Source organism: Jatropha curcas, chromosome 4 (assembly GCF_041381405.1).
Source record: "Jatropha curcas cultivar XTBG-Jc1 chromosome 4, XTBG_Jcur_1.0, whole genome shotgun sequence".
NCBI lineage: Eukaryota > Viridiplantae > Streptophyta > Magnoliopsida > Malpighiales > Euphorbiaceae > Jatropha > Jatropha curcas.
This window is the reverse complement of record NC_143154.1, coordinates 12,497,291-12,522,565: the sequence shown is the minus strand read 5'-3', so window position 1 is coordinate 12,522,565 and position 25,275 is coordinate 12,497,291. Positions and strand designations below refer to the sequence as shown.

Below are 25,275 nucleotides of genomic sequence, written 5' to 3'. Positions count from 1 at the left end.
ATATGCCATTCATGGAGATTGTGGAGTCCATGGATGTAATGGACTAGCTAAAGAAAGTAATTTTTCTATAAATGAATGAGCTCATGATGATTCTTTAATTTAATTAATAATTTAAAATTTTTATTTTGCCCCGTTTGTAGTTCACTACAAGTCATATATACATAATTTTAATTGTCCAGTAAGTGCATTTAGGTAGTTGTAATTAGTGTTTTGATTTTCTCTATTCAACTATTGTGTTTAACTTTCTTGATTTGTCCAATTTCAAGTGAATTTGCCTGAGTTGTATTTTCTTGGAGATGGTAAGATATTTAGATACTTTCTTACCAGAAATATAAAAACATCATACCAGATTAGCTTTTTCACTAATTCTATGTGCTTTTTCTATCAAAAAGGAAATATTATATTACCAGTAAAGCTTATTTTGTCCCTAGAAGCATTATGTTACAAGAAGCTAAACTAAAGCAATATTGGAGGAGTTTTCTATTTTTCCTACACATAATATTTCTTTTTTTTTTTTTTTTTTTTGAAAAGAAAATTGTACATCTGATCCTATTTCTAACTTTTGGGACATTTTTGGTCCATGCTAAAAGCTAATGCATTGACTTGTTAAAATTTATGATTGGGTGTCACGACCCGTTTCCATGGGCCGGACCGGTACTAGGGCCCAGGTAAGCTTAAGGCCCCCGAGGCCCGTAGTAAGCCTGAATCACTAAAATCTATTATCTCAATATGAATTTCAAATATTGAGCCTATATTAACATGAAAAAAAAAAATATATCTCAAAATTTTATCATATCTTGGCCCAAATTTATCATCTTCAACATTCCACAGTTCGAGCCTTATTTACAATACAACACATTTTTAATATGGGCTAACAGAATTACTTCATCTGTATTACTACACTACTAGATGTATGTAAATTCTACAACTGCGGAGTGACTAACTGTTGTTATACATAGCTTCTTATACATATAGTTACATAGCAAAATAATTATGGAACCAGGAAAACTTCTTACTAGCCCTGCGGCGAAGAAACATATCTTAAACCGAATTAAAGAGCAACTTACTTCCTGAAAAATTTAAACAAGACATGTGAATTTTCTAATGAGTATTAAATATTGCACAACACACGCAGTCACACAAATGTGTAAATATATCAATCTAGTCATCCGACTAGTTATATGCTCAAGCAACCAGTCACGTAAATGACATATCACCAGCACTCACAATCATAACATCTTCATATAATCACATCACGTGGAAATTAGTCAGTGGAGTCACCGAACCCCCGATGAGCCGTTCTCCCACATGGCTCATCCTCTCACGTGTACACCAGGGAGCCGATCCCCCATACTGGCCGACCGGTCTAATCCTCACTTGACCAGCCCTCTCATTGTTTTTCCATTCTCTCTTTTCTTTTCCATACCAACAGGAGGCAACCCGGTGGTCTCCATCCAATCTAGATCATCAAGCGCTCACAACAGGAGGCCACCCTGCGGGCTGCAATCAAATCTAGACTGTCCGGTGCGCAACGACGAGAAGCCAACCCGTGGTTAACGGTAACGATAACGGTAGGTGCACACGGGGGCGCCGATCTCCCATTTACCCGGCTAACGGTAATCATATTGGATCCATATAACGGTACGGTCTCACAGTCCCATAGTAACCCACTTCATTCCAATTCCACACAAACAAAGCACAGCATTATCACAACACAATTAATCAAACATTGCAATCAATTGCAGACATATTAATCAATTAAACATCGTAATGCAATGCACAATTAAACATCCAAAATCAATGCAAATAAATAAATAAATAGTATTAACAATAAACAACAATAATAAAATAAATAACAATAATAACAATAATAATGAAAATAAATAAATAAATATGTAAATGATTAAATGAGTAATAAAGATAATAAATAATCAGAGCACTCTATTTATTACGTACCAAGTTATAGAATTAATCTAAATGAACTTATTTAATTATGTCATTAATTAAAACTAGTCTAGGTTCTATTGAAATTTCGGCAGCATCTCCCCTAAAAATAGGACTATCTACCTGTTTAAATATCACAATAATATATATATATATATATATATATATATATATATACACACACACACACACACACACACACACACACACACACACATAGCCCATCCGTCGGGCAATCAATCAAATCAAATACCCGTCCGCCTTTAAATGACATTATCGCCATTTAACATCCATAACAACTTACATGAGCTTAATTCATATTCTAAATAACATCATTTATCAGTCATTGGATACATATGTATGTATATACAAGCATATGTGCATAATTAACTTTCACGATTAATTCTTATTCCATATCTTTTCATTAGTACCTAGGCATGTAAGACTTCAAGCTTAACCTCAGTTACCACTTATTAGAACAAGAAGTTTTACTATATTCAAATTTACACATTATGTTCTAAGTATCTCGTATCATCCAACTAACAACATCAATAATTAATCACCAATACAAAATTTTAACTTTACTTTATAAGGTTAAGCAAATAACTAAGTAGATAAACAATTGCAAATTTATATTGGCTTAACGTTTATATCCTTCTAGTGTAACTATATATATATATATATATATATATATATATATATATATATATATATATATATATATATATATATATATATATATATCTTTAATAATTATATGCAATTATAATTTATAAACTCTTCCATTTCCTTGTTATTAATTAAGATCTCGAAATTCCATTTAATGATCCATGAACCATCATCTATTGAATATGAATAAGCATTTATGAATATCTATCGACCTGGAAATAAAAAAAAAATACACTTCCTCATCCATATTTGTCTTCTACAACAATTTAATATATTTGCTGCCACTACACAGATTCGTAGTTTTTCTACGCTAAAATCTTAAATTGCACACCAACTAACCAATCTGTTGCAAATATTAGACCTACTACCTCATATGTACACTATCAAACAATAATTTGAAGGAATAATTAAAAATAAAATTCCTAAATTCCAGTTTAATCTCATAGCACACAGGCTGGCAAATTCACTAATCAACTTACCTTACTAAGAGAAAGGTTGGAAATTGCTTACCCAGTTGCGAAAATGTCGGAAAAGTGCAAGACAGAAAGGAAATGCCACTGTCCCTGCCGAAGAACGATATCGCAACTCCTTGCGATTTGTTGCACCAGTAGATGAACGACGATGGAGAAGGGGAGAGCGGAGCTACACCGTCGACGGGGATGAAGCTGGAGTCGATCGATCGCCGGAGAGTTGAGCTAAAGAGGCGACGCGATTTCCCGATCACAAACTCGCAAGTCTGCTGTGAGTGTACGCCAGAAACGAAAGGAGAGAGAGAGGAAGGGAGGCGAGGGCTGCTGCAGTGAGAAGGCGACAACGAGGTTGGCGATGGTCTCGGGTGGTCGGAAAAAAAAAGGGAGGGGGAGGGGGTGCGCGCGCATGGCGCTGGCTCCAGGAAGAAGAAGGGAAAAGAGAAAAAGAAGGAAAAGAAAAAAAAAAGAAAAAGAAAAAAAAGAAAAGAAAAGAAAAGAAAAGAAAAAATCTTGGGGCTTCTAGACCATTCCGGTTCGATTCGAACCGGTTTGGTCTAATTTAATGATTCGCCTCGATTTTTGCTCGGTTTGTAGGTTTTTTCACTTGGTTTTCAAGCTATTTGTGTGGTTTTCGAAAGATCAATTTAGTTTTAAGGCCCGGTTCGATTTATTTTAATTATTTAGTTTGGTTCCATAATATTTTCTCCATTCACTCAATATAAATAAAATATGAACAATTATGATATTTGATTTTTAGGATAATTAATTTATATATATTCATAACAGATTAAATTGCTGGAGTTTCATATTATTTCTTGAAAATTTTTAACTGTCCTCAAATCGAAAATTCTGACAATATATTTGGGCTTGGGCCCAACTCACAACACTTTGGACCCAAATCTAAGATTGTTTGGTGTTTAAAGCCCATATAGTCAAAAATCGAAATTTTTGATTTAATAAAAATTTAAAAGTTTTGAAAATAAAAATTCGGGATATTTCATTGGGTCACTCATTCATTAAGGTTTAATTTATGTTTAATTTTATTTAATTATGCAGTACTCAATAGTTGAAAACCTCCATATGCTATTATCATTTAAAATTAATGATAGATTATCTAATTGTTTAATTTTATTTAATTAATAAATTAATATTGTTAAATTAATAGTTTTATTTATGCCCTTCCTTTGCAGAAGCCAGGGAATCAAGAAACACATTGTCATCTGATGCACAATCTATAGAACAAGCTTCTATAGCACCTTTTGTGGGAGGTTCTCTTTGATTAAAAAAAAGATATAGCATGGAAATATGTTACAGAAGGAATAAATTCACAAGGAAGAAAGATTTTGATTTGCGAATTTTGCAAAAAATGAGTTGCAGGTGGGAGCATTAATAGAATGAAGCAACATCTTGCTGGGACTAGAGGGAATATTGATCCATGCAAAAATGTGACTGCAGATATTCGACATCACATCAAATGCTCATTAGATGAGAACACACAAAAAGCTAAAGGATAAGAAAGGGTTGAATAATGCAATTCCAATGGCTGAAGATGTTGATGACATCCAAATGTTTCCTTCTCATATGATTGGGAGTTCAAAAGGAAAGAGGAAAACTCCTTCTGGTTTTAGGATTGAGTCATATTTTCAAAAAGGTGTAAGTGATTCTTCTCAACCTAGTATTAAAGCATGTATGAAAGTAAGGGAAAATGGAATGACACTTATATGGCTACTGCATTGTGGTTTTATGATGCTTGTATCCCTATAAATGCTTGCAACTTGCCTTATTTTGAACTTGCCTTATTTTTAACTTGCTATCAATAAAATAGCTAACATTGGTCATGACTATAAGGCTCTCTCATATCATGCTTTGCCTGTTAATTTGTTACATGATGCTAAGTTGCATGTTAAGTTGATTATTGATTCATATAGAAACACTTGGGTTGAAACTAGTTGTACTATAATGGGAGATGGATGGACAAATATTAGAGGAAGACCATTAATTAATTTGTTGATTTACTGTCCAAAGGATTTCATTTATCAAATCAGTTGATGCTTCTGATATCTACACAAATGTAGAAAATTTGTGTAATCTTTTTTCTGAAATTGTAGAATGGGTTAGTCCTCGTGATGTAGTTCATTTGGTGATTGATAATGGAGCCAATTATAAAGCTACAGTTAGTAAGCTTATGGAAAGATATCCTTTTATTAGTTGGTCACCTTATGCAACTCGTTGTGTGAATTTAATTATGAAAGATATGAGGAAAATGCCTACGATCTAAAGTCTTATAGTTCTTACATATAAAGTGACTGTTTTTGTTTATAATTGTAAAGTCACCTTGAATTGGCTGAGAGTTAATTGGAGAGAAATCATCAAACTTGGGGCTACTCATTTTGTAACTAACTCTATTGCACTACAAAGCATACATGGCCACAAAGATGATTTGCAAGCTTTGGTTATTGGTGAGCTTATAAGCAATTTTTGAAAATGCAAAAAGGTAAAGAGGTGAAATAAATTGTGTTGGATGAAAATATGTGGAATAATTGCTTGATGGTTGTGAGAATTATGACTTCAATAATATGTTTATTGCGCCTTTGTGATACCGATGAAAAATCATCTTTGGTTTATATTTATGAGATCATGTATAGGGCATGTTTGGGGATTAAAAAGATATTCAAAAATAAGAAGAATATATACAAGCCCTACACTGATATTATAAAGAATAGATGGGATAGAATGTTGCCTCGAGACCTCCATGCATCAACATGTTACTTGAATCATGCTTTTCAATAAGATCAAGCCACTTTTTATAGAAAGCTAGAAGTTATGCGAGATTTTCTTGATGTAATTGATTAGATAGAGGATTTTAGAGGAACAAAGATATTAGAAGAGACAAGAATCTTTCGAGAGCGAGAGATGGGCAGCTCGGCCAAAGGCTCTCAATTGCAGCAAAACCACTAGACCTAGCAAGAATTAATTTGATATAACTATAATTTCTTATTTTGATTTGGGGAGTTTTATGTATATGCATTTCGTGATTTTTATATAAAAATTTATTTATTTTGTTTCATATTCAACAAAAGATGAATGGTGGAGCATATTTGGTTATGATGCTTCAAATTTGCAAAAATTGACTGTAGAATCCTTAGCCAAACTGTTTCTTCTTCTAGATGCGAGCGCAATTGGAGTGTATTTGAACGTATTCACATAAACAAGAGAAATAGATTGGAGCATCAAAGGTTTAATGATCTTGTTTATGTTCTTTACAACTTGTAGCTTGCAAGATAGGTGAGACATATTTTTTTCATATATTTATTTTTTATATCTTATTCCTTGCATAGAAATAATACTTTCATATACTTATAATTGATAGATTGACAAAAAACAAAAGACTTTACCATCCAATTGATTATGAGTCCATTGACAAAATTGAATTTTGGATCGTGGAAAAAGAAGAAAAAGGAAAACTTAATTTTGATGAGCTTGAAAGTGCACTTCAAGAAGAGTATCCATAGAATGTTGGAGATGCATCTCAAGGTTTGTTCTTAGTTTTTAACTTTTGATTAATTTGTTTTATGCACTATTAAATTTATCTTGAAACAAAACTTGTTTGAAATTTCTCTTTAATTCTATTTTTTAAATATTTTTTTAGATGTTAAGGATGATGATGATATTGATGCAATACAATCAAAAGGAGGAGATGATTATAATGATCTTGACAATGAAAATTGGTTGCATCGTTCATAAATTTGGATGTTTACTTATATTGAGATATTGAATTATAGTTTATATTTGGATTTTTAATATAAATTATATTGGATATATGTTTCTAATTTATGTTTGGAATATTTAATTATAACTTATACTTGACATTTATTTCTAATTTACATTGTGATATTTATTATTTATATTTGGTACTTGTTATTTTAGTTTTTGATAAATATGTAAAAAAAAAAAAGTCAAAAATTTGGTTCAATCGAGTTGATCTGGTCCAACCGTGACTAGGTTACCATGCCGGTTCAATATCCGGTCCGTTTTAAAAATATTTTTCAATAGGACTCATTTACACCAATCATTTTCGTTCTCTCTTTGCATCTGAACTCTACAAACCAAACAACCATGAATCAACGGCGAGCACTATTCCCGCCAACTCACGTCAACTCCCACAGAGCTAATCAAAGTCAAAGAGAAAGAAAAATAAAAAAGAAGGCGTGGTGTCCCACAAAATATACACAATAGACCAATCTTTCTCCATTGCGGAAACAGGAAATCCTTTTGGCCAGATCAAACACAGTAACCAACTTCCCTTATCAATATATTAAAAAAAAAAAAAATTGGAACCGACATGAAGGATGACGATTCTCTCCCGACATCGACATCGGCTGCGACGGCGACGGGAACAACAGAGGGAAAAGCAAATGCGAAGAAGGATAGCTCTGATTCTATTCTATTCGGGAAAGGACGTTACAAGTTCTGGGCTTTAGCTGCCATTCTGCTTTTGGCATTTTGGTCGATGTTCACCGGAACCGTCACCCTACGTTGGTCCTCCGGCAATCTCAATAGTCTTTACGACGACATTGATGCTCCTATACACGACGATCTCGACGTCCTTGTCAGTCTCTCTCTTTTTTCTCTCTTTCTTAATGTGTATGGATAAATGGATCTTGGCTGATTTTAGGAGAAAATTGTAGGAAATGGAGGAAAGGGAGAAGGTGGTGAAGCACATGTGGGATGTTTACACTAATAGCCGTCGGATCAGATTGCCTCGATTTTGGCTGGAGGCTTTTGAGGCTGCCTACGAGGAGTTGACTAGCGATGTCCCTGGGATTAGAGATGCTGCCATTTCTGAGATCGCTAAGATGTCTGTCCGCTCCATTATTCTAGATCCGCCTCCTATTCAATCAACGGTCAGCATTCTAGGGCTTTATTTTTCTGTATCTAGTTATCAATTACCAAGTTATAAACCATTTGCTTTTGGAAATTCGAACCAACATTTAATAGTTATCTTAATTAATTGGGAAAAATCATTTACTTTATTGAGAAGAAAAAATCTAAGTTTATTTTATGTTGCATTAACTTTGAAAAATCCATGCTACTGTGCATAAGTTGATTTGTGGTTAGGAGTTGGGTTAGGTTCTGAGCTACCAGTTAAAGTATTACTCCAGATCATTTATGACTGGAACAATGCACATTGTCATTGTGTTGAAAGTTGCTGTTTGCTATAGTATATCTTAGTGCTAGTGGTCTTAAGGGAAGTAAATTTCTCAAGTCACCCAGTATTTTTGGAAGAAGCTTTATTATTTATATGTCGTCACAAATTTAAATTATAATTTGAAGGGTGATTAAGTTGTTGGAATTTTTAGCTTTCAATAAAGATTTTCTGTATTTTCAGTGACCTCGAATGTTTTGAGATGGATTATCCCTCATTTATTTTACCTTTGTTCTTGTTCTTTGGATGTCTCTCTTGTCCCGCCCTTTTTTCCTGGAAAAAAAATGTGAATTTTGAATCATTGTATTCTTGCAATGGGTTTTGTTTTACATTCTATTTTTAAGATGTAGGGATCTAGAAGCTTTTCCAAGTCCTATTTGATAACTTTATGAGGAGGTTCAGACATGTAAATAGTCACTTGAAAGAAGAAAAATTTTGAATTTTGGTACTTTGTGGCCTTGCTATGGGTTTTGTTTTTACACACTTACTATTTTTAAGTTGTAAGGGTCTAGAAGCTTCTCTTGAGTCCTATTTGAGAACTTTATAATGTTTGGACCTGTAAATGGTTGTTTGAGGATTTCAGACTCGAGTCACTTGACAAGAAGCTAGATATTTATTTGGTGAATCAAGTTCAACGAGCATTATTATTATTATTATTATTTTATCTTTGGATGTTGGTCATTGGTATTGCAACATCTGATATGTAGTTAATACGTAATAGGCATTTTTAAGTGTGTGAAGTGTTAACTACTGTTAATTTGTTATTGTGAGCCACCTGAGAAATACCCTGTAAAGATGCTTATCAGGTTAGTTGAACGTCCTGTATGATAACTTGGAATATGTGGAACACTAGTCAGATCATGAAACATCCTCCATCATATTCTCTTCCTAGCCTGTTAGATTCCACATGAGTAAACTTCTGTTCTGATACGTGTCATTATCTAGGACGATAGCAGATTTGGTGAAGAATCTATCATGCTTATCTCTGTAAATTATGGTTAATCGATTCTACTTGAAATGGCAAAACTGATGAACGGTTCCAAATTACAGAAATTTGCCCATTGAAAACAAGTTCACGATTTGGATAGCTTAAGATGCAGACTGAATATGCGACTTAAGACAGCTCTCAAATAAAAGCTGTGGAATAAGGACTCTATGCACTGATCTATTTTCCCACTTTATGATGCTTAAGATGGTCCATTCTCCTTGAACTAAGTATATGTGACTAAGCTTTATAGAGTCAGCGTGATAAATTGATGGATAGATTATAATGCTCTAGACTGCTATCTGTGGCTGTTTGTGTTATTAGATCTTATGCTCAAGTTGGATATGTTTGTGGTTCTTCTTCTTTATCTTTTATTTTCTTTTGTGGTGTGATTTTGGTGTGGGTTTTCTACTTGTTCGTAGCATATATCCATACTCCATGGTTATAAGATGTCACTGGATGCTTATATTGTTAATGCTAACTACCTATATATTGTATGAAATGGACTCTCAATGATTGTCTAGTCCATTGGCCAAAAATTTTGCCAAACTGAAAAGTTAAGTTTGTCCTCCTGTGACTGTTTTAGTAGTGGAGCTTATCTAAATTTGAATGTTTATTTTATCCTTTTATTGCGTCCTTTATGCTTTATGATCTCTAACTCTTCACTTAGTTGTTACCTTCTGGAGATCATAAAAATGTGTCTAAATTATATAATCGGGTCAAATTATTTACTAATGTTGTTTTTGGCATGGATTGTTTCCGAATGTGCCAGTTCATTTCAAGTACCATATTGGCAGAAATTAGTTCACTTTAGGGTACTGATGCTCAAGTTAGATGTAAGGCTAAAGAACTAACGGTGAGGAAATCTGTCTGGGCCTTGCTCTACTAAACTTTAGACCTAACTGAAGGATCCAGAATCTAATGTCGGATGAGAGAAAAGAAAAGAGAGAGAGAGTGTGCGTGATATACGGCACCTGTCCCCCCTTCAAGCTTTTCTTTTAATCATGTAAATTACAAAGCATTGTGTTTATTCAATGCCCAAGAATATTTGGGTTGCAGCGTTTGACCAGCCTAATATATATCTACAAGAATTTTTCCCTGAGCTTAGTAAACATGTTACAATCACAGACATATGCCTTTATTCTATAGTGTAGTTGCATATATCATAATCTCTCCGTCATTGTGGAAAGATGCTCTTTTGAATCTTTTGGTTATCAGGATTCTTTATATCCGGGTCCTACTTCTAGATTAATAAACTTTTGTGCTTTAAGTCAAGACTGTTCAAAGTTCTTAGTATTAGTAGTGAACTTGGTTTCATTGTTAATGCATGCACTAGAGTGCAATATCCTCAGAAGCCTAATGAGCTTATTGCTGAGCAAAGTTGAAAAAATAATAAATAAAAAAAAGAACTTAAAAACTAACAAGTTATGCTAAAAACATATCCTAGTCGGGACTTTGCTAGTCTTACCACATTAGTCCTCACAATTGTTACCCTGGATCATAATAATTTTTACAAATATACTCTTCCCTAATGCGCAAATCTTTACTTGGAACCATGAGACATTTTTTAAGATCTGTCGAACCCATATGAAGTTTTTCCTCGTTTCTTGAATATTTATATTCATCTACTAGAAATTGCTGATGTAGTTCATGTCCTAGTGTCATGGGGTTGGTCTCACCTGGAAAGGCTAACTCAATGGGTTGAGGGTAGCACTCCGCTTTATATGGCTCAAGATTGCCTTTTCATACCTAATGTGGAACTTTTTGTCACACTAGGGTGTAGTTAGATTGATTGATTGATTATAGTATCTTATGTGCTTAGTTACCTACTTTAAGGTTTCATATTCTGACAATATTTATTGTGTTTATAGATGTGCAAATTTGAGTATCAACTATTGTTTAAAAGAGTAACTAAAAATAGTTTTGTTACATCTAAACGGTTATTTTGTTGTCATATCTTAAACTATCAGCCAGACTACCTCTGCTTTGCCTATCCTCTGAAAAGGAAAAATGAGCCTATACCTACCACCTTTTCCATTTTACATCGTGAACTTAGAGTAATTAACTTCTGATACCCAAATCCTAAGAACAGAATTCAAGTTTGTTTTTTTGGATGGTCAATTTATCCTTAATGACCTAAAAAATCTAAATGATGCTCATTTTTCATTTTAAGCTTCTTAAGATTGCTTTATTTTTATTTTTATTTTTATTTTTTAAATAGTGTCTGTAAAGTATTTTAATTGTAGCAATTCTGTCCACCAACTTGGTTGTCACTAAGCACCTTTCGTTTAAATTTAATGTGGTGCCTAATTGTGTGCTGGCAGTATTACTTTTTTGTTTGTTTTAAGGAGCTAATAATAGAACTCCACTAGTTTGATCAGCGTTGATCATGATTTTCATCTAAACAAATGGAGATCAAGTAAATAAAAACTAATGCAGTCAATATGGCAACTGGTGTGACATTAGAATGGCACATTATCTGGATAGAGAGACAAGCGAATGCCGGGTGGCTGTAATTGCTATAATTAATAAAGTTGACAAGATTAAGCAAAGTATAAGTTTCCCCAAGTAAAAAATGTGCATGAATTGTCATTTTTTAAGATCATTCACCCTATCTTTTATTCTTTCGGCACTTTGATTAAACAAATATTCAAAATATTTCTTTTCTTCTTCCCTACACTACAGCATGTAGAGGTCTGTAACTAATTTATGATATAATACAACTCATTATAAGCCTTGAACCAGCCTCACCTTTTTCTACCCTTGTAACTTTTTTCCCCCCAAATTGTTTGTATTTCATAAATCCTCATTTATATATTGGATGAATTTCTGTAAGCTTTCATCTTGATCAGGCTCAATGCATTGATGCAGCAATGCATAACTCCGCATCACATTGATTTTGATGGGTTGCCTGGAATTTGACGTGATTCTAACTCATATTGGACCATTTTGAATAATAAGGGGAAGTTGTGCAATTTTGTATTCAAGTGCCATATGTTTTACATTATGTTGTTGGACTTTGAAGCTATTGCTAGTGTTTTTTAGAGTTGGTGGTTAGCAAATTGGTAAGTTGAGTGTCAAAGTTGCATTTGCCTTGTCTTTCTTTGGTCTACCAAGTTATCATTTTCTTTGTAGAGTTTGTGATTCAAACTTGGAAGCCTAAAACATTTGTTTAGAGCAACTCCACCAGTGATTCTTATTTAGATGGTATTTCAATAGCCTTTTCTATCTGGTTTTCTGCTCTATATTCTGTAGAAGTCAGTTATTATTATTTTCAGGTCCATGCAAGGTCTGAGGATCTTGGGATGTTCGTCTATTTTATCTCATCCATACATCTGATGTTATTTGATGTTTGTTGGTTAAACTTCCCCCTGGTATAACATCATGATCCATACATGATACCTGGTCGCCCTTCATTATATGCAAAATCTATTTGTCCACTAATGCTCTTAAAGTTATAGATGCCTTATTTTCCTTTGTCCATCCCTTTGCTGAAATTAATATTTCTCCTTTCTCATCTCTAGCACGAGATTGACCTTTTTTTTTTTTTCATTATTGGAAGCCTTAACCACTCTATCTAACTCAGCCTGTCCGTTCCAATGTTTTTGATAAAAAGCAATTTTCAGACTATTTATTCCTTAAACAAGCTCATCCACATTCTATTGGAAACAAAGTTTTCTGGCCTGATGTAAGCTACATGTAGAGCAGAAGCTGTAATGATATATTAACTATCTCCATGCTGACCGCAAATATTTTTCACATATATTTTTATGCTTAATCTTTTAACATTTACGACCAGTGTTCTTAACTCTTAGATCTTTCAGCACACTGATTCACAAAGCATGTCTGTCCTTTTTCTGAAGTGCAACTATTCTATACCTTTTGCACACTAGGACTAAGTGCTTCACTTAACTTTGTCCTCAGTGCTTTAATGATACAGATGTACATTACTTCTGGTGAAAGCATTATGTAACTGCCTACTTTTCAGTGGAAGCTCACCGTAAGGAACCATTGGAATTCCTTTTAGGATTCGTTTGCGTGATCATAGGATGTGACATTATGATTGTCCTCAACCCTCCATCTTTACCTGACCAGTTTGTAAAGCATGGACAGGATTTTCTGTGGCCCTCATAGTTCATTTTGAAGGTTATGCTAATGAGTCCCATATGTTGAATTGTGACATTTAATTGTTCTATCTTGTTCTTTATACTTTAGATAATGAAAAGTTTGTTCAATTACATTTTTGTTTGATGATTGAGACACTGGCTTCATCTAATTGTGCATTGCTGAACACTTATTAGTTGCCTTTTGTTTTTCCCCTACTATCTTGTGCTTAAGTAGTTTTTCTTGTCCGATGGCAGAATGCACGGGAATTAAGCAAGAGTCTGAAGTTAGTAGGAAAAGGTGGTGCTGCTGCGACTTCGAAAGGGAGCAGCAACTGATGGGAAGAACTTGAGAACCTGGGCTTCAAACCCGCTGTTAAATCTGTAATAGCAAATCTCATATGCTGCCACAATCTGCGACATGCGGAAGGTGGACAATACTCGGTTATCCTCAGTTTCATAGCAGGAACAACGTAGGAATCTAGTTAGGTTCTTGTTTTTTCCAAGTTTTTGTTGTCAAAAACTTGCAATCTTGTCTTCTGCAAGGATCTCAAACAACTTTTTCAGTAGATGAATATTCAATGAAAAGTTTTTATAATTATTTTATATAAAGTAAGAATTAGAAGTATTTTTGAAACTCTATGGTACTGTTCCTCAATGCATATTAGTGGCATGTGAAATTGTATTCTGCTTTTTATTGGATAACCGAGGTTATAGTCCTTTCTGCTTTAGTAGAACAAAAAATCAACAAAAAAAAAAAAAATTATGTTCAGTTTGATTTTCATATGAAGAGGAAAAGCATAAAAATTAATGGGGTGTATTGAATTAGGATTATGTTAGATTTTAAAAGAATCGTTGAGTTTGACTGAATTAAAGAGTGTGTTCAATTGTCGAAAACTGGAGTAGTTTTCTAGAACAGTTTTCCAAAAAAACTAGAAAATAGAGTTTTTTATTCAATCAGTCAGTTTTCTATTTGGAAAAAATTTTCTAAAATTTAACTAAAATTTCAAAAATAGTTTTAAGTTGTTTTTCAGATTTTTCCTTTATAATAAAAAACATGTTCTCCAACTGTTTTCCATTTTAAAAAAAATGACATTTTCATAATTAAAGTTATAGTATCTGTAAATGATTTTTTCTATAAAATATTTTCATTTGAAAAAATAAAAATATTTAAATAAAATAAAAATTTATATTATGCTTTAATAAATAAATAATTTTATTATTACAAATACATTATATCCTTTATTTTTAAAAAAAAAATTATAAAATGATATTATTATTATTAGAAATAATCAATAATACAAATTTAAAAATGTTTACATAAAAAATTTCTAAATTTATTTTATATTATGAAAGTTTTGAATAATGATTGTGAAGTTAAATTAAAATATAATTTTTTTATTATTATAATGTGAACGTATTTTTTATTTTATGTTTTCTAGTTTTCGTTTTCTAAGAAAATTGTTTTCTTAGAAAAAAAAAAAAAAACAGAAAATTGTTTTCTGTAAGTAAACGCACCAAAGGATTTCTTAAGATTTCCACATATTCCACTAAAATTCTACATCTAGTTTTATGAAATTGGTTGAACTATTTTTATAAATTTTGATTGACTTTGATGGAATTACAATGATTTTTGTATATCTAATTAAAATTAATTTCGAGACCTAATTGAATAAATTAAGAAGTTTTCAAGCCCAATTGAAAAACAATGAGGGACCAAAAAGTAACACATGTCATCTTCTTTGAAATGGTATTTTCTTTATTAAAACCTTACCGTCGCCAACTATGAAAACCCTACAATGGCTAGCGCCGCCGGTAGCAATCCCGTGCTCCCAGAACAATTGTGATGTAGTCAGAAAACCATAAGCTTCTCGTCCCTTGACTGAATGGTGACCTTGTTGGAAAATCACAGGTGTATACACACACACACACACTAAAAAAAATTGATAAAATAAAGTAGTTAAATTGATAAAAAATAATTTGAGAAAAAACATTCAATAAAAAAAATTTCCTCTTCCCTAATTCGTTTTTTTCTTACAACACGACAATTAAGTTTTGATTTTTCACATTTTTTTGAACAAAACATCAATCTATGTTCGAGTTCAAATTGGAAATTTGATTCAATTGAGGAGTAAGTTCTTTTTTTTTTATTTTTTTTTATTTTTTATTTTTTTTGTTCTAAGATAAGTAGTTATGGTGACCAATTCACTTTTTCAAACTATTTCATTATTAAGAAAAGGTAATAAAGATAAAGTACGACCTTGCTTTATAGCAATAGTAATTAATCGTTGTTATTTTAAACTCAATCTATTCACCTGTTTAGGTATTATTTTTCTTCACCAATAAATCAACTAATTAAATTCATGTTTTTATAATCAATTCAATTCCCTGATTGGATACGAGGCAAATACCTATGAAAAAGATTGCTTGGACTTAAAAAAAAAGTCATTTAGATTTATCCGTGTTTTGTTTATTTCTTATTTCGAAAATCCTTTTTCATTTATAATTATAATATCATTCATAATTATCTTTTAGTGTCTTCTCTAGAATACCATGACTGGGAATTAATATAGAATGCACATCTCAGAAATTATATCAATACTGCAACACCTTTGGACTAAGAAGAAGGGAAAAAAAAAGAGAAGAAGCTTTACAATGCGTTTATTGTACTTTCTTTCATTTCCTTTATATAATTTTTTTTTGGTTGAAAAAATATATTAACCCATATACATAACTCATATAATAGTTTAAAAATAATGTAATTAGCTCGGGACAACAAAAGAAAAGAAATACTCTTTTGTTCTTGTTTTCCATTAATTTGGCTAATACATAGTATTTACAAAACTTTTTGACTGAATCATGTCCTCCAAAAGCAACATGCACATTATCTCTCGTCTTGCTCAATAATATTAATATAACTATCTATTTCTTACCAAACTTAATGTGATCAGAAGGAGGTAGAAAATGTTCTTTTGACAAACCCCAAACATTGAAATCTACATCTTCAATCTTCCATTTCTCCTCCATTTGCCTCTTGTGATTAGCAGACTGCTCTCCATATCTAAAAATAGAAACTCGAGTCTTTCCACTATGTGCAATGTTAACTCCGTCAACATACTTGTAATCCTCCATTACAGATTCTGTGCTAGTTTCCCAGAACACATCATCATCATCTTTAGTTCTCATACCTATAAGCCTTGAGTCTTCAAATTGAATCAAAAGGCCTGATCTTTGGCTAAAATATCCCCATATTGTATGGTGAATTATCTCATAGTTTGGTCCTCTTTGAGCTTCTCTAATGGCAGGACTCGTCTCAAGCTTTAGAATAAAGCAATCCTCATCGTTGATGATTTTCTCCCCAATACATGTGGCATCTATAAATAAATTTGCAGTGGATCTTGGATCCAAGCCCTGCCATCAAGGAAGATGATAAAATCAAAATGCCATGCAATTGCTTGTTGGTTAAATTTTAAGCTATTATAAAAAAAAAATTGAATTTTTGTATAGAAATTATTTTTTTAATGGAAATATAAAAATTGGTACCTGCAGGAAACGACGCAAGGGTCTAGGCGGACCATTAGAAATAGGTCCTTGTTGATTGGAAGAATGCCTCCAAGAAACCTTGCCATTGCTTCCACAAATGACTTTGCATCCAGAAACAACAAGCTCTAGAATCCACAAATCAGGATCTTTTTGCCAAAGCACGAACCCTCCAATCTCCCCGCCGCTTTTTACTTTTATAGTCTGGTCACTCTGATGAAATTCTGATGTACTAATTTTCACCTCTCCTATTACGCACATGCTATGCACTGCATTTAACGCTGCTTGTCCTCCCGTTGCTGCTATATATTGTTGTACTATATATTTCGCTGTCGAAGCTTGCTGCAACAGAATGCAATAATACATGTCTTAAATTCTCAAATATAATCCTCAAAGATTCATCTAAAGTTGATCTTAATTCAGGTATGAGATTTTTATTTATTACTACGTGTTTTTAAAATCGAACAGGATAGACCCGTTAATTGCAAACCGACTATTGATCCGTTCTGATTTGATGCTAACCAAGGAGGCAGAATTAGAATTTAAAGTAAATGGCTTTTAAAATCGAAACCAGGGTCGAATGGTTCAGGAAGAACAGCAAAGTTTTAGAAGGTCCTGGATTTGATCTCCATGACTCGCAAGCAACTTTTTTCTTCCTATAAATTGTTTAATCAAATTTTTTTTACAATTCTTTTAGTTTTTTCAATTGATAACTTCATTATATCTCTTTTCAAGAAGTTAAATGGGTATTTTTTTTTTTTAATATTTGGGCTTTTTACTATAACAATAAAAAGTGAAAAATCATATCCAATCTAATTCAATTAATTCATGTTCTGTCCGATTTTAAACACACTATGTATTACTTACAATTGAACAATCTTTAACAGGCTTGTGAACAGAATGACCAACTTGCACCTGAAGAGGAATAAGAGGAGATCCAACCATGTAAAGAAGAAAACGAAGCTCGTTAATGCGGGCTGCAATCACCGGTTGTGACCATTTATCAGATGTTTGAGCCTTCATCCATGCAAGCATGTTATGCCAACGCAAGGTCTTATTGCTTCCCATACTATTGTACATTTCTTCTGGTATTGGGACCTCAAGAACTGTCTCAAGGGCATCATCTCTGTCAACATTTGCACAAAGTTTCTTCATTTGAAATTAGTAAATAGTAAAAAACAAATTTATGACAATAATGTTGTAGAAAAAATGAAGAAAAAAGTGAAAGGTAGAGAGGTTAACTAATTAAAGAAGAAGAAAGGAGGATAAAAATAAATAAATAACTAAATTACAAGGCTTAGAACACAAAAGGGCTTACTGCCTTTCTCTTTTCACCAAGGCTATACCTACGGATGGTAGGGAAATTGTGAATGAGAAATTTGCTTAAGGTTGTCCTTGCTTATAGGCGTCTTTGTGGGCATGATTTGTAGCTAGATTTGATTGCTTTTGAGTTTCTATTTTTGGGGACCTCTGAATACATTATTGCAATATTCTTCAGATGACCAATCCATAAAATGTACTATGGATTAATGTTTTTGTAACACGTACTATGAAAATTAGAACTTATCCAAAAGGTACGTAATAGTAACAGGGGTTTGAATTTATTATAATATGAATAATTAACAACTAATATATAAAAAATTTAGTAGGCTTATTGGTATTGCTATTGCTAATAGCATTTTTTTTTTTTTTTTTGTTAATTTCATGGATCAACAAACCATAAAGCTTTTTTAATGCTCTCTCCATCTTATAAAAATAGGCTAACTTTCTATTTTCTTACTCATTGCAAATTATTAGTCATATATTTTCTTAAAGAAAATTATATTCATATTTCCCTTTTAAGAAAGTATAATATTTATAGTTTCTTTGCACGTCTATTTAATATGCATCTCCATTTAACAAACTAGTCTTGACACACTTCACGCATGGATAATGTTTATTGTAATTGACTTATGTTATCATTTTATAAAAAGTTTTCATTTTGCAACTTTACATGAACAATAGAAATAATCAAAAATATGTTAAGTAAAATCTCAAAAATAATTAACTCTTTGAACTATTTTTGGATAATTAAAAAAATTGTATTGATAAAACATTTGATATATATTTAAATGCAAAGTTAATAAATTTATATTGTTGAAACAAAATACAGAGTAAACATAAAATAAAATTAAACATAAATAAGATTGGTCTGAGTATAAAAACATTGGCTTCTTTTCTCAGTAATGTGCGTTGTTATTCAATCATATACAATCCAATTGCATAATATGATCACCTAATTATGCAACGAATAAGATTTTCTTCTAAAACATGTAATCTCATTACATGAATGCATAATCCAATTACATAATATAATAGTCCAATTCAATCCACATTTACCAAGTATATCAATAAAACACAATTGGTTAGTTTCCTTGGTCGTACATAAACTATAACATCCCATACTTGGATACGCATAGACCACCCAGTCTATGGATAGACCAATCCGAAGGTGCCACATCTTATGCTAAATGCACTAATTATTGTCGATTAAATAATTATAGCTCAATTCTTTAAACATTATTATCCTTTACATGCATTATCTTACTAAAATCCTAATAAGAAAATTCTGCAGAAGAACTGCAAGAATTCCCCCTAATCTCTTATCATTCCCAAAATTTTAACCTGCTTATAAAACACTTATATGCAACATCTAATCTTCAACCTCTCATAACTACTATCATCAACCAAATAAACAAATTCAAGAACACTTCAAAACTCATTGGATCAAATTACTTATATCCAATCTGTTTATAGCGGAAGTTTATAAAATCACGCAAATACATTTATAAGTTCTTAAGACATCCATACAATCTCCATCACTTAAATTATAGTTCAACTATATCATGATCTAATATCATGATTGCTTATACACAAATAAATATTCACTCTGTTTATAGCGGAAGTTTATAAAATCTCTTGGATACATATATAAGTTCTTAAGACATCCATATAATTTAAATACATGCCAAAAATGGTAAAAAATGGTTAAGTATATCATGATCTGATATATAGATTGAGATCGTATACTATAAGCATGGCCGGTTAATTGAACCGCTGGTTCAAAATTTTTAAAATGTTGAACCTGAACCGGCCCTTGATGTTAAATCTCTAACAAATTGCAAACAATTAATCAATCTCGGTTTCCTTTCAAGTTTTATGATTATCTCCACCAAAGCTAATATCTAAGAGCTTTAATCTTTGTCCCTTCTTTTTTTCTTTGTTTTGGTGGCTTAATCCACCTATTGAAGCCTGCATGTGAGGGAAACCTCGTGATCATTCAAAAGTAGTTTGACTCCTTAAAAGTGGCGCATGCGATACGTAGTGACCCATGCCACTTCTTCCTAGCCAAACAGGTTTAAAGGCTTGTGAACACTCTATTCTAGCTCTAAAGCACGCCACAAGAGTAATGGCACATGCCATTACATATGGCGCACATGATTCCTGTCCAGAATCCCATGTATCATGTTCTTCATGCTTAAACTCAATTCTATTGGTCCTTTTGGGTCTAGCATCAAGCCTTAAGGCTTAGATGATGTTCTAGAATCAAAAGAATCACTTAAATCAATAGGAAACATTAATTTTGATTGTGATGGTCATATTTGTTACCTTTAAGGGAAGAACATCAAAGGCTTTGAATCATAGTTCTTGCCAACTTTTAGTTTAATCCAATTTACATTCTGTCAATTTACATTTACAGTTCTTTACTTTTCATTCCTGCAGTTTATTTATCTTTAATGCCTTTATGTTTTTATCATTATTGCTCTTATGCTTCATTTATGCTTTCATTTCCTTTTATGCTTTATTTATGCTTTCATTTCCTCCATTATGCTTTAATATTTACTTTTCATTGTTCTTATTATTGATTATTTGCTCAATATTGTTATTATTGTTGTGGTGTGAGGCCCTGACATGAGCGCCTAGTCTAATATCCTAAAAAATGAAATCGGAATGCTCATATTGACTTGGGTTCACAGTGTGAAAGCATATTTAATTTGATTGTTTTTATTGAAAAGGAGTCGCTACTTATATTTTTTATTTTTGAGGGAAAAATCTAAAGAAAACCGTAATTTTAACTCTAGGAGTTGGTCAAAATAAATAAAATGCACTAATCATTGAAACCAAAGAAGGATTCGATACTAGGTTTTCCTTTTAAAATAATCAAATAATTGGCCTAAATGTTAATGTTTTGTTGAGTGAAAACAATTTTAAGATAGATAAATGCATGACAATTATAAGAAAGCGGTAAAGAAAGCAATTAAAGAAATAGGTAAATAAAGCGATAAAGAACAAATGGGAGTGCCATTTCTAGCCTCGTTTAGAGGATTCTAGAATGGTAAGACATCCCCCATTTGAACAATGAAATTTTAAAGAAAATAGTTAAATGAATAGAGCTAACATAAATCAATAAGAATCATCAAATAGGTAAATGAATTTTTGATTAAAAGAAATTGCTTGATCCATAGTAATTATGCATATATGGGTAGAAGGAGTTTGGAGAGAATTGAGTTATTGTGCAATATTTGAACACAATTTCTTCTTTATCTACTAGTAGAAAGACATCTAAATATCATTGGTTGGTGGCAAAAAGTTTTTCATTTTAGGAGCATTAATGTCGTGCTGAGCCACTTTAGTTTTATAAGAAAAGGATTTGAAAAGAGGTACAAGGAAAAGAGAGAGAAAGCTTAAAGAAGGTGAAGTGGAAATGAAATAGAAAATGGTCCTCTTACATTCTTTCAAGAAGCCTAAGGAGTCTATAAAAGCTTACCTAAACCCGATGTATGGACCCACTTATATAACAAATCAATTACAAACAATATTTTTGTTCAAACAATGGTATTTCTAACCATAGGTTTAGAAAAAAAAGGAAAAAAACAATAAAATTTTTTTAGAAAACTTGTTTTGATTGGTTTGGTGTATGAGATCACCCATATATAGGGTGTAGGCAAGAAATTTCCAAAAAGGAAATTGTTTAAGAGGAGACAATATTTTAATTGTTCAAAAATCTGATAAATTTAAAATGGAGAATAAAACAGTATCTTAATTCATTTCATTTCTAAAATTTGAAATATCATTTCTTCCTAGAATAAGTCCCAAATTTGAAAATTCATTTTCTTTATATGGAATAAAATTTCAAATTTCAGAAATTCATTTTCTTGGAATAAAGTTCCAAAATTTTGAAATTCTCTTTTGTGGCATAAAATTGCTTTTTCTCAAAAGTTCATTGTCTTGAAGTAATATCTATTTCTTAAAATGTTATTTTCTTTTTATAAAATTCCAAAAATTTGAAATTCTTTTTCTTGGAATAAAATTTAATTTTTTCCAAAAATTTTTTTTCTTGTAATTAAATTTCGATTTCAAAATCCATTTTCTTTGGATTAAATTGACAAATCCAGTTTGTTTGTTTGGATTAACACAAAAAATTTTGACTTTTGGACTGTTGCAAGCTATCAAAAGGGTATTGTTTGTTTTAAGCTCCCTTTTATTCTAAAACTGAACTTGTTTGCAAGCTCTCTTAGAATCTTAGACTATGATCTAGATTTTGCTATCAAGTTTTATTAGATTTATCCTATAAAGTTGGCAGCTACCATTTTAAATTAAAATCAATATTGAAGTCGATTACTAAGAATTGTAGAGAAGGTCTTTCTTAATTAAAGCTATGTTCGATAACAGCTTGTTAAGTAACTTTTAACATTTGACCGGTGAAAATGCTAAATATTATTTTTTATAGTGTTCAATGACATAATGTTTGAACTAACTTTTAGAGGTTAATGTAACATTTTATGAAAAGTTAACATATATATATAACTTTTAGTGTTTCATGAAAAACTACTCAGACAATTAACAGTTAAACTCTACTAAAATAGCTAAAAACTAATTTGGCTGAACAAACTCTAAGTTGACTTTAGCAATGTTCCTATTCGTTTCTCCTAGTATTTAATATTCCCAAATTGTTGCTAAAGGAATTACTAGCATTCAAAACTTAGACTATGTTTGGTTGGATGTAATGCAATGTAATATAATGTAATAATCAAAGATATAATCCAATGAAAAATGTAATGTAATTAAGATTCCATTAATATGTTTGGTAATGCAATTGAAAAAATTTACAGAATGTAATCACCATTTCATTTTTATGTTTGTTTGTAAATATGTATAGCACACTACCACCACCAATCATGCCACCACAACTCCACTAGCACCACCACAACCACCACTCCACCACCACCACCACCACCACCACCACCTCAAACACCACTCCACCACTACCACCACCACATCATTATTAATACAAAATAAATATTTGAATCAAAAGCTATTCACTATATTAAGCTATTAAAGATAATTTAGATTTATAAATTTATTTGAACTAAAAATTTAAAAAAGCTAAGCCAAAAAAAATGTAAGGTAATAAAATAAAAGTTAAAGTCATTAGAAGTGAATTTTTTTATATGTATTTTCATTGAATAAATTAAATTACAATATAAATTATGGATATTTTGATTATCTTAGTGATTTTTTATTCTATTCTTTTTAAAAATAAAAGAATAAAATATAATTTTTATTCCGCATTGCATATTAAACACTAAAATATAATTTTAATTATGTCGTGGTGGTGGTGGTCATAGTAGAGTGATTGAGGTGGTTGTGGTGGTGGAGCAGTGGTGATAAAGTGGTTGAAGTGTGGTGGTGGTTGAGGTGGTGGTGGTGGTGGTGGTGGTAGAGTAGTGGTGGAGGTAGAGTAGTGGTGGAGGTGGTGGTGGAGCGATGTTGGTGGTGGTAGTGATAAGGCGGTGATGTGAAATGGCAGAGCTTTAATTGGGTTGGCTTGATGTAATTGGTTTATATATGTTTGATGTAATGGATAATAATATGTTTTTTTTTGTGTAATGAATATTATATGAATTTAAGTAATGAAGATTACATTTGCAATCTCAATTACATTATAATGTTAAAAAAAACTCTAACCAAATAATGTAATTAGTCATGTGATGTAATTCGCATTCCATTACATGGTAACAATGTACCAAACATGGCCTTAGTTCTTTGGTGTGGTGGTATGGAAGGAAAGAAATAATGTGGAATTTTTAAAGAGAAACCATCTGTCCTACTAATGAGGTGGTATTGGACTTACATACATAGTAAAGATTAGCTTTGCTTAGTAAATGACGGTGGAGGTATGGAGATGAACCTTACGCTTTATGGCATAAAGTCAACAAACCTATATATTATATATAGTAGCATTCGGTGTAAGAGCAGACTGGGCCCTTGAGTTCAGTTTCTATCAAACCTGACCCATTAGGTGAGGCTGTGCGGACCTACAAGCCATAGCCATCAGTCCAAAAACAGAAAACACAACATATAAGCATGAGAAAAGAGATAGGGAGAAAGAGAAAAAGAGAGAAAGAATAGAGTTGTAACATCCCTTCCCGGTCCACCTGTGAACCCGAATGAACCGAGTCGAGATGCTACAATCTGGTTGAACCTATGTCCTGTCATGCTGATATTATTTTGTATGCTAAATATTATGTCATGTTGTTGCTTTATACATCATTTATATACAGACATTTATTTAATATATACAAGACATTACACTATTTGCCAAAATGAAATGGGCCCAACTATGTGCCCTGTACATGCCACAGAACCAAAATATCAAAATGAGTAGTTACCCTGAAGACTGGGTCTTCAAAAGATGAACTGCAGCAGTTGTAAAGATGACTCTTTATAGTCTAGACGCAAAACCTGCGAGTTTAAACAGGTAACTCGCTGAGCAAATAAAGCTCAGTGGATATCTCAACTTAATAAGAATTAAATAAATAAGCATGTAAGCACACATATCATTATGCTTTCATGGTCTTACCTGCTATTCATTATGTTGTATGAATTATGCAATTTTTATTAAATATCGTATAATTTATAAATAACGCAATTTTATAACTGTATGGCTCCATAAGGTTACAGTGAAACCGAAGTGATAAGAAGGACTGTATGAAACTGGATAAATACTATATGGCTGGGCTGCTATGACCTGTATATAAATCATATCCACTCAACGGCCTGTAGCCGGAGTACCAAACTGTATGGGACGCAGATCTGCTATCCTATGTCGCGACATAACCTTATCTACGTGGTTTCTACCTACCCTCAGTGAAGCATATTATCTGTATTATTCATAAAATGCATAAACCATACTGTTTACCTGTATATTGTCTCATTCTATACGTCGCTAGCCTGTTTCATGCTTTAAAAGGATTTCATAGACAACTACAAGTAATACTAATTCAATAATTGACTACTTTACCAATATATTTCAGA

General features: G+C 32.1%; 2 protein-coding genes and 1 pseudogene across 3 annotated transcripts; 2 read left to right on the top strand and 1 right to left on the bottom strand.

Moving 5' to 3' along the window:
- Positions 1-4,768: 4,768 nt before the first annotated feature.
- LOC149496870 (uncharacterized) lies at positions 4,769-6,595 on the top strand (annotated as a pseudogene).
- Positions 6,596-7,305: 710 nt separating this feature from the next.
- Positions 7,306-14,014, top strand: LOC105643856 (uncharacterized). The gene is made up of 3 exons (XM_012229080.4): positions 7,306-7,692; positions 7,772-7,987; positions 13,636-14,014. The coding sequence occupies exons 1-3, from the start codon at positions 7,426-7,428 to the stop codon at positions 13,714-13,716; spliced, it is 564 nt and encodes a 187-aa protein (XP_012084470.1). The 5' UTR covers positions 7,306-7,425; the 3' UTR covers positions 13,717-14,014.
- Positions 14,015-16,158: 2,144 nt separating this feature from the next.
- On the bottom strand, positions 16,159-18,333 carry LOC105643859 (spindle assembly abnormal protein (DUF620)). 2 transcript variants are annotated; one of them, XM_037635905.1, is made up of 4 exons: positions 18,236-18,333; positions 17,785-18,043; positions 16,921-17,259; positions 16,159-16,788 (listed from the first exon to the last, which is right to left on the bottom strand). In XM_037635905.1, the coding sequence occupies exons 2-4, from the start codon at positions 17,995-17,997 to the stop codon at positions 16,300-16,302; spliced, it is 1,041 nt and encodes a 346-aa protein (XP_037491833.1). In that variant the 5' UTR covers positions 17,998-18,043; positions 18,236-18,333; the 3' UTR covers positions 16,159-16,299. The 2 variants fall into 2 exon arrangements, with proteins under 2 accessions (XP_037491833.1, XP_012084472.1); XM_012229082.4 differs by lacking the exon at positions 18,236-18,333 and having other exon boundaries at positions 17,785-18,229.
- Between the last annotated feature and the right edge of the window lie 6,942 nt (positions 18,334-25,275).

What these genes read in the sequence shown, in the direction of transcription:
- LOC105643859 (XM_012229082.4), bottom strand. Translation starts at nt 18,072, where the DNA reads ATGAAGAAACTTTGTGCAAATGTTGACAGAGATGATGCCCTTGAGACA. An exon ending in CTGTTAAAGATTGTTCAATT is followed by an intron (nt 17,260 to 17,784) that starts GTAAGTAATACA and finishes ATTCTGTTGCAG; the next exon opens with CAAGCTTCGACAGCGAAATA. An exon ending in CCTTGCGTCGTTTCCTGCAG is followed by an intron (nt 16,789 to 16,920) that starts GTACCAATTTTT and finishes CCTTGATGGCAG; the next exon opens with GGCTTGGATCCAAGATCCAC.
- LOC105643856 (XM_012229080.4), top strand. Translation starts at nt 7,426, where the DNA reads ATGAAGGATGACGATTCTCTCCCGACATCGACATCGGCTGCGACGGCG. An exon ending in ACGACGATCTCGACGTCCTT is followed by an intron (nt 7,693 to 7,771) that starts GTCAGTCTCTCT and finishes AGAAAATTGTAG; the next exon opens with GAAATGGAGGAAAGGGAGAA. An exon ending in CGCCTCCTATTCAATCAACG is followed by an intron (nt 7,988 to 13,635) that starts GTCAGCATTCTA and finishes GTCCGATGGCAG; the next exon opens with AATGCACGGGAATTAAGCAA.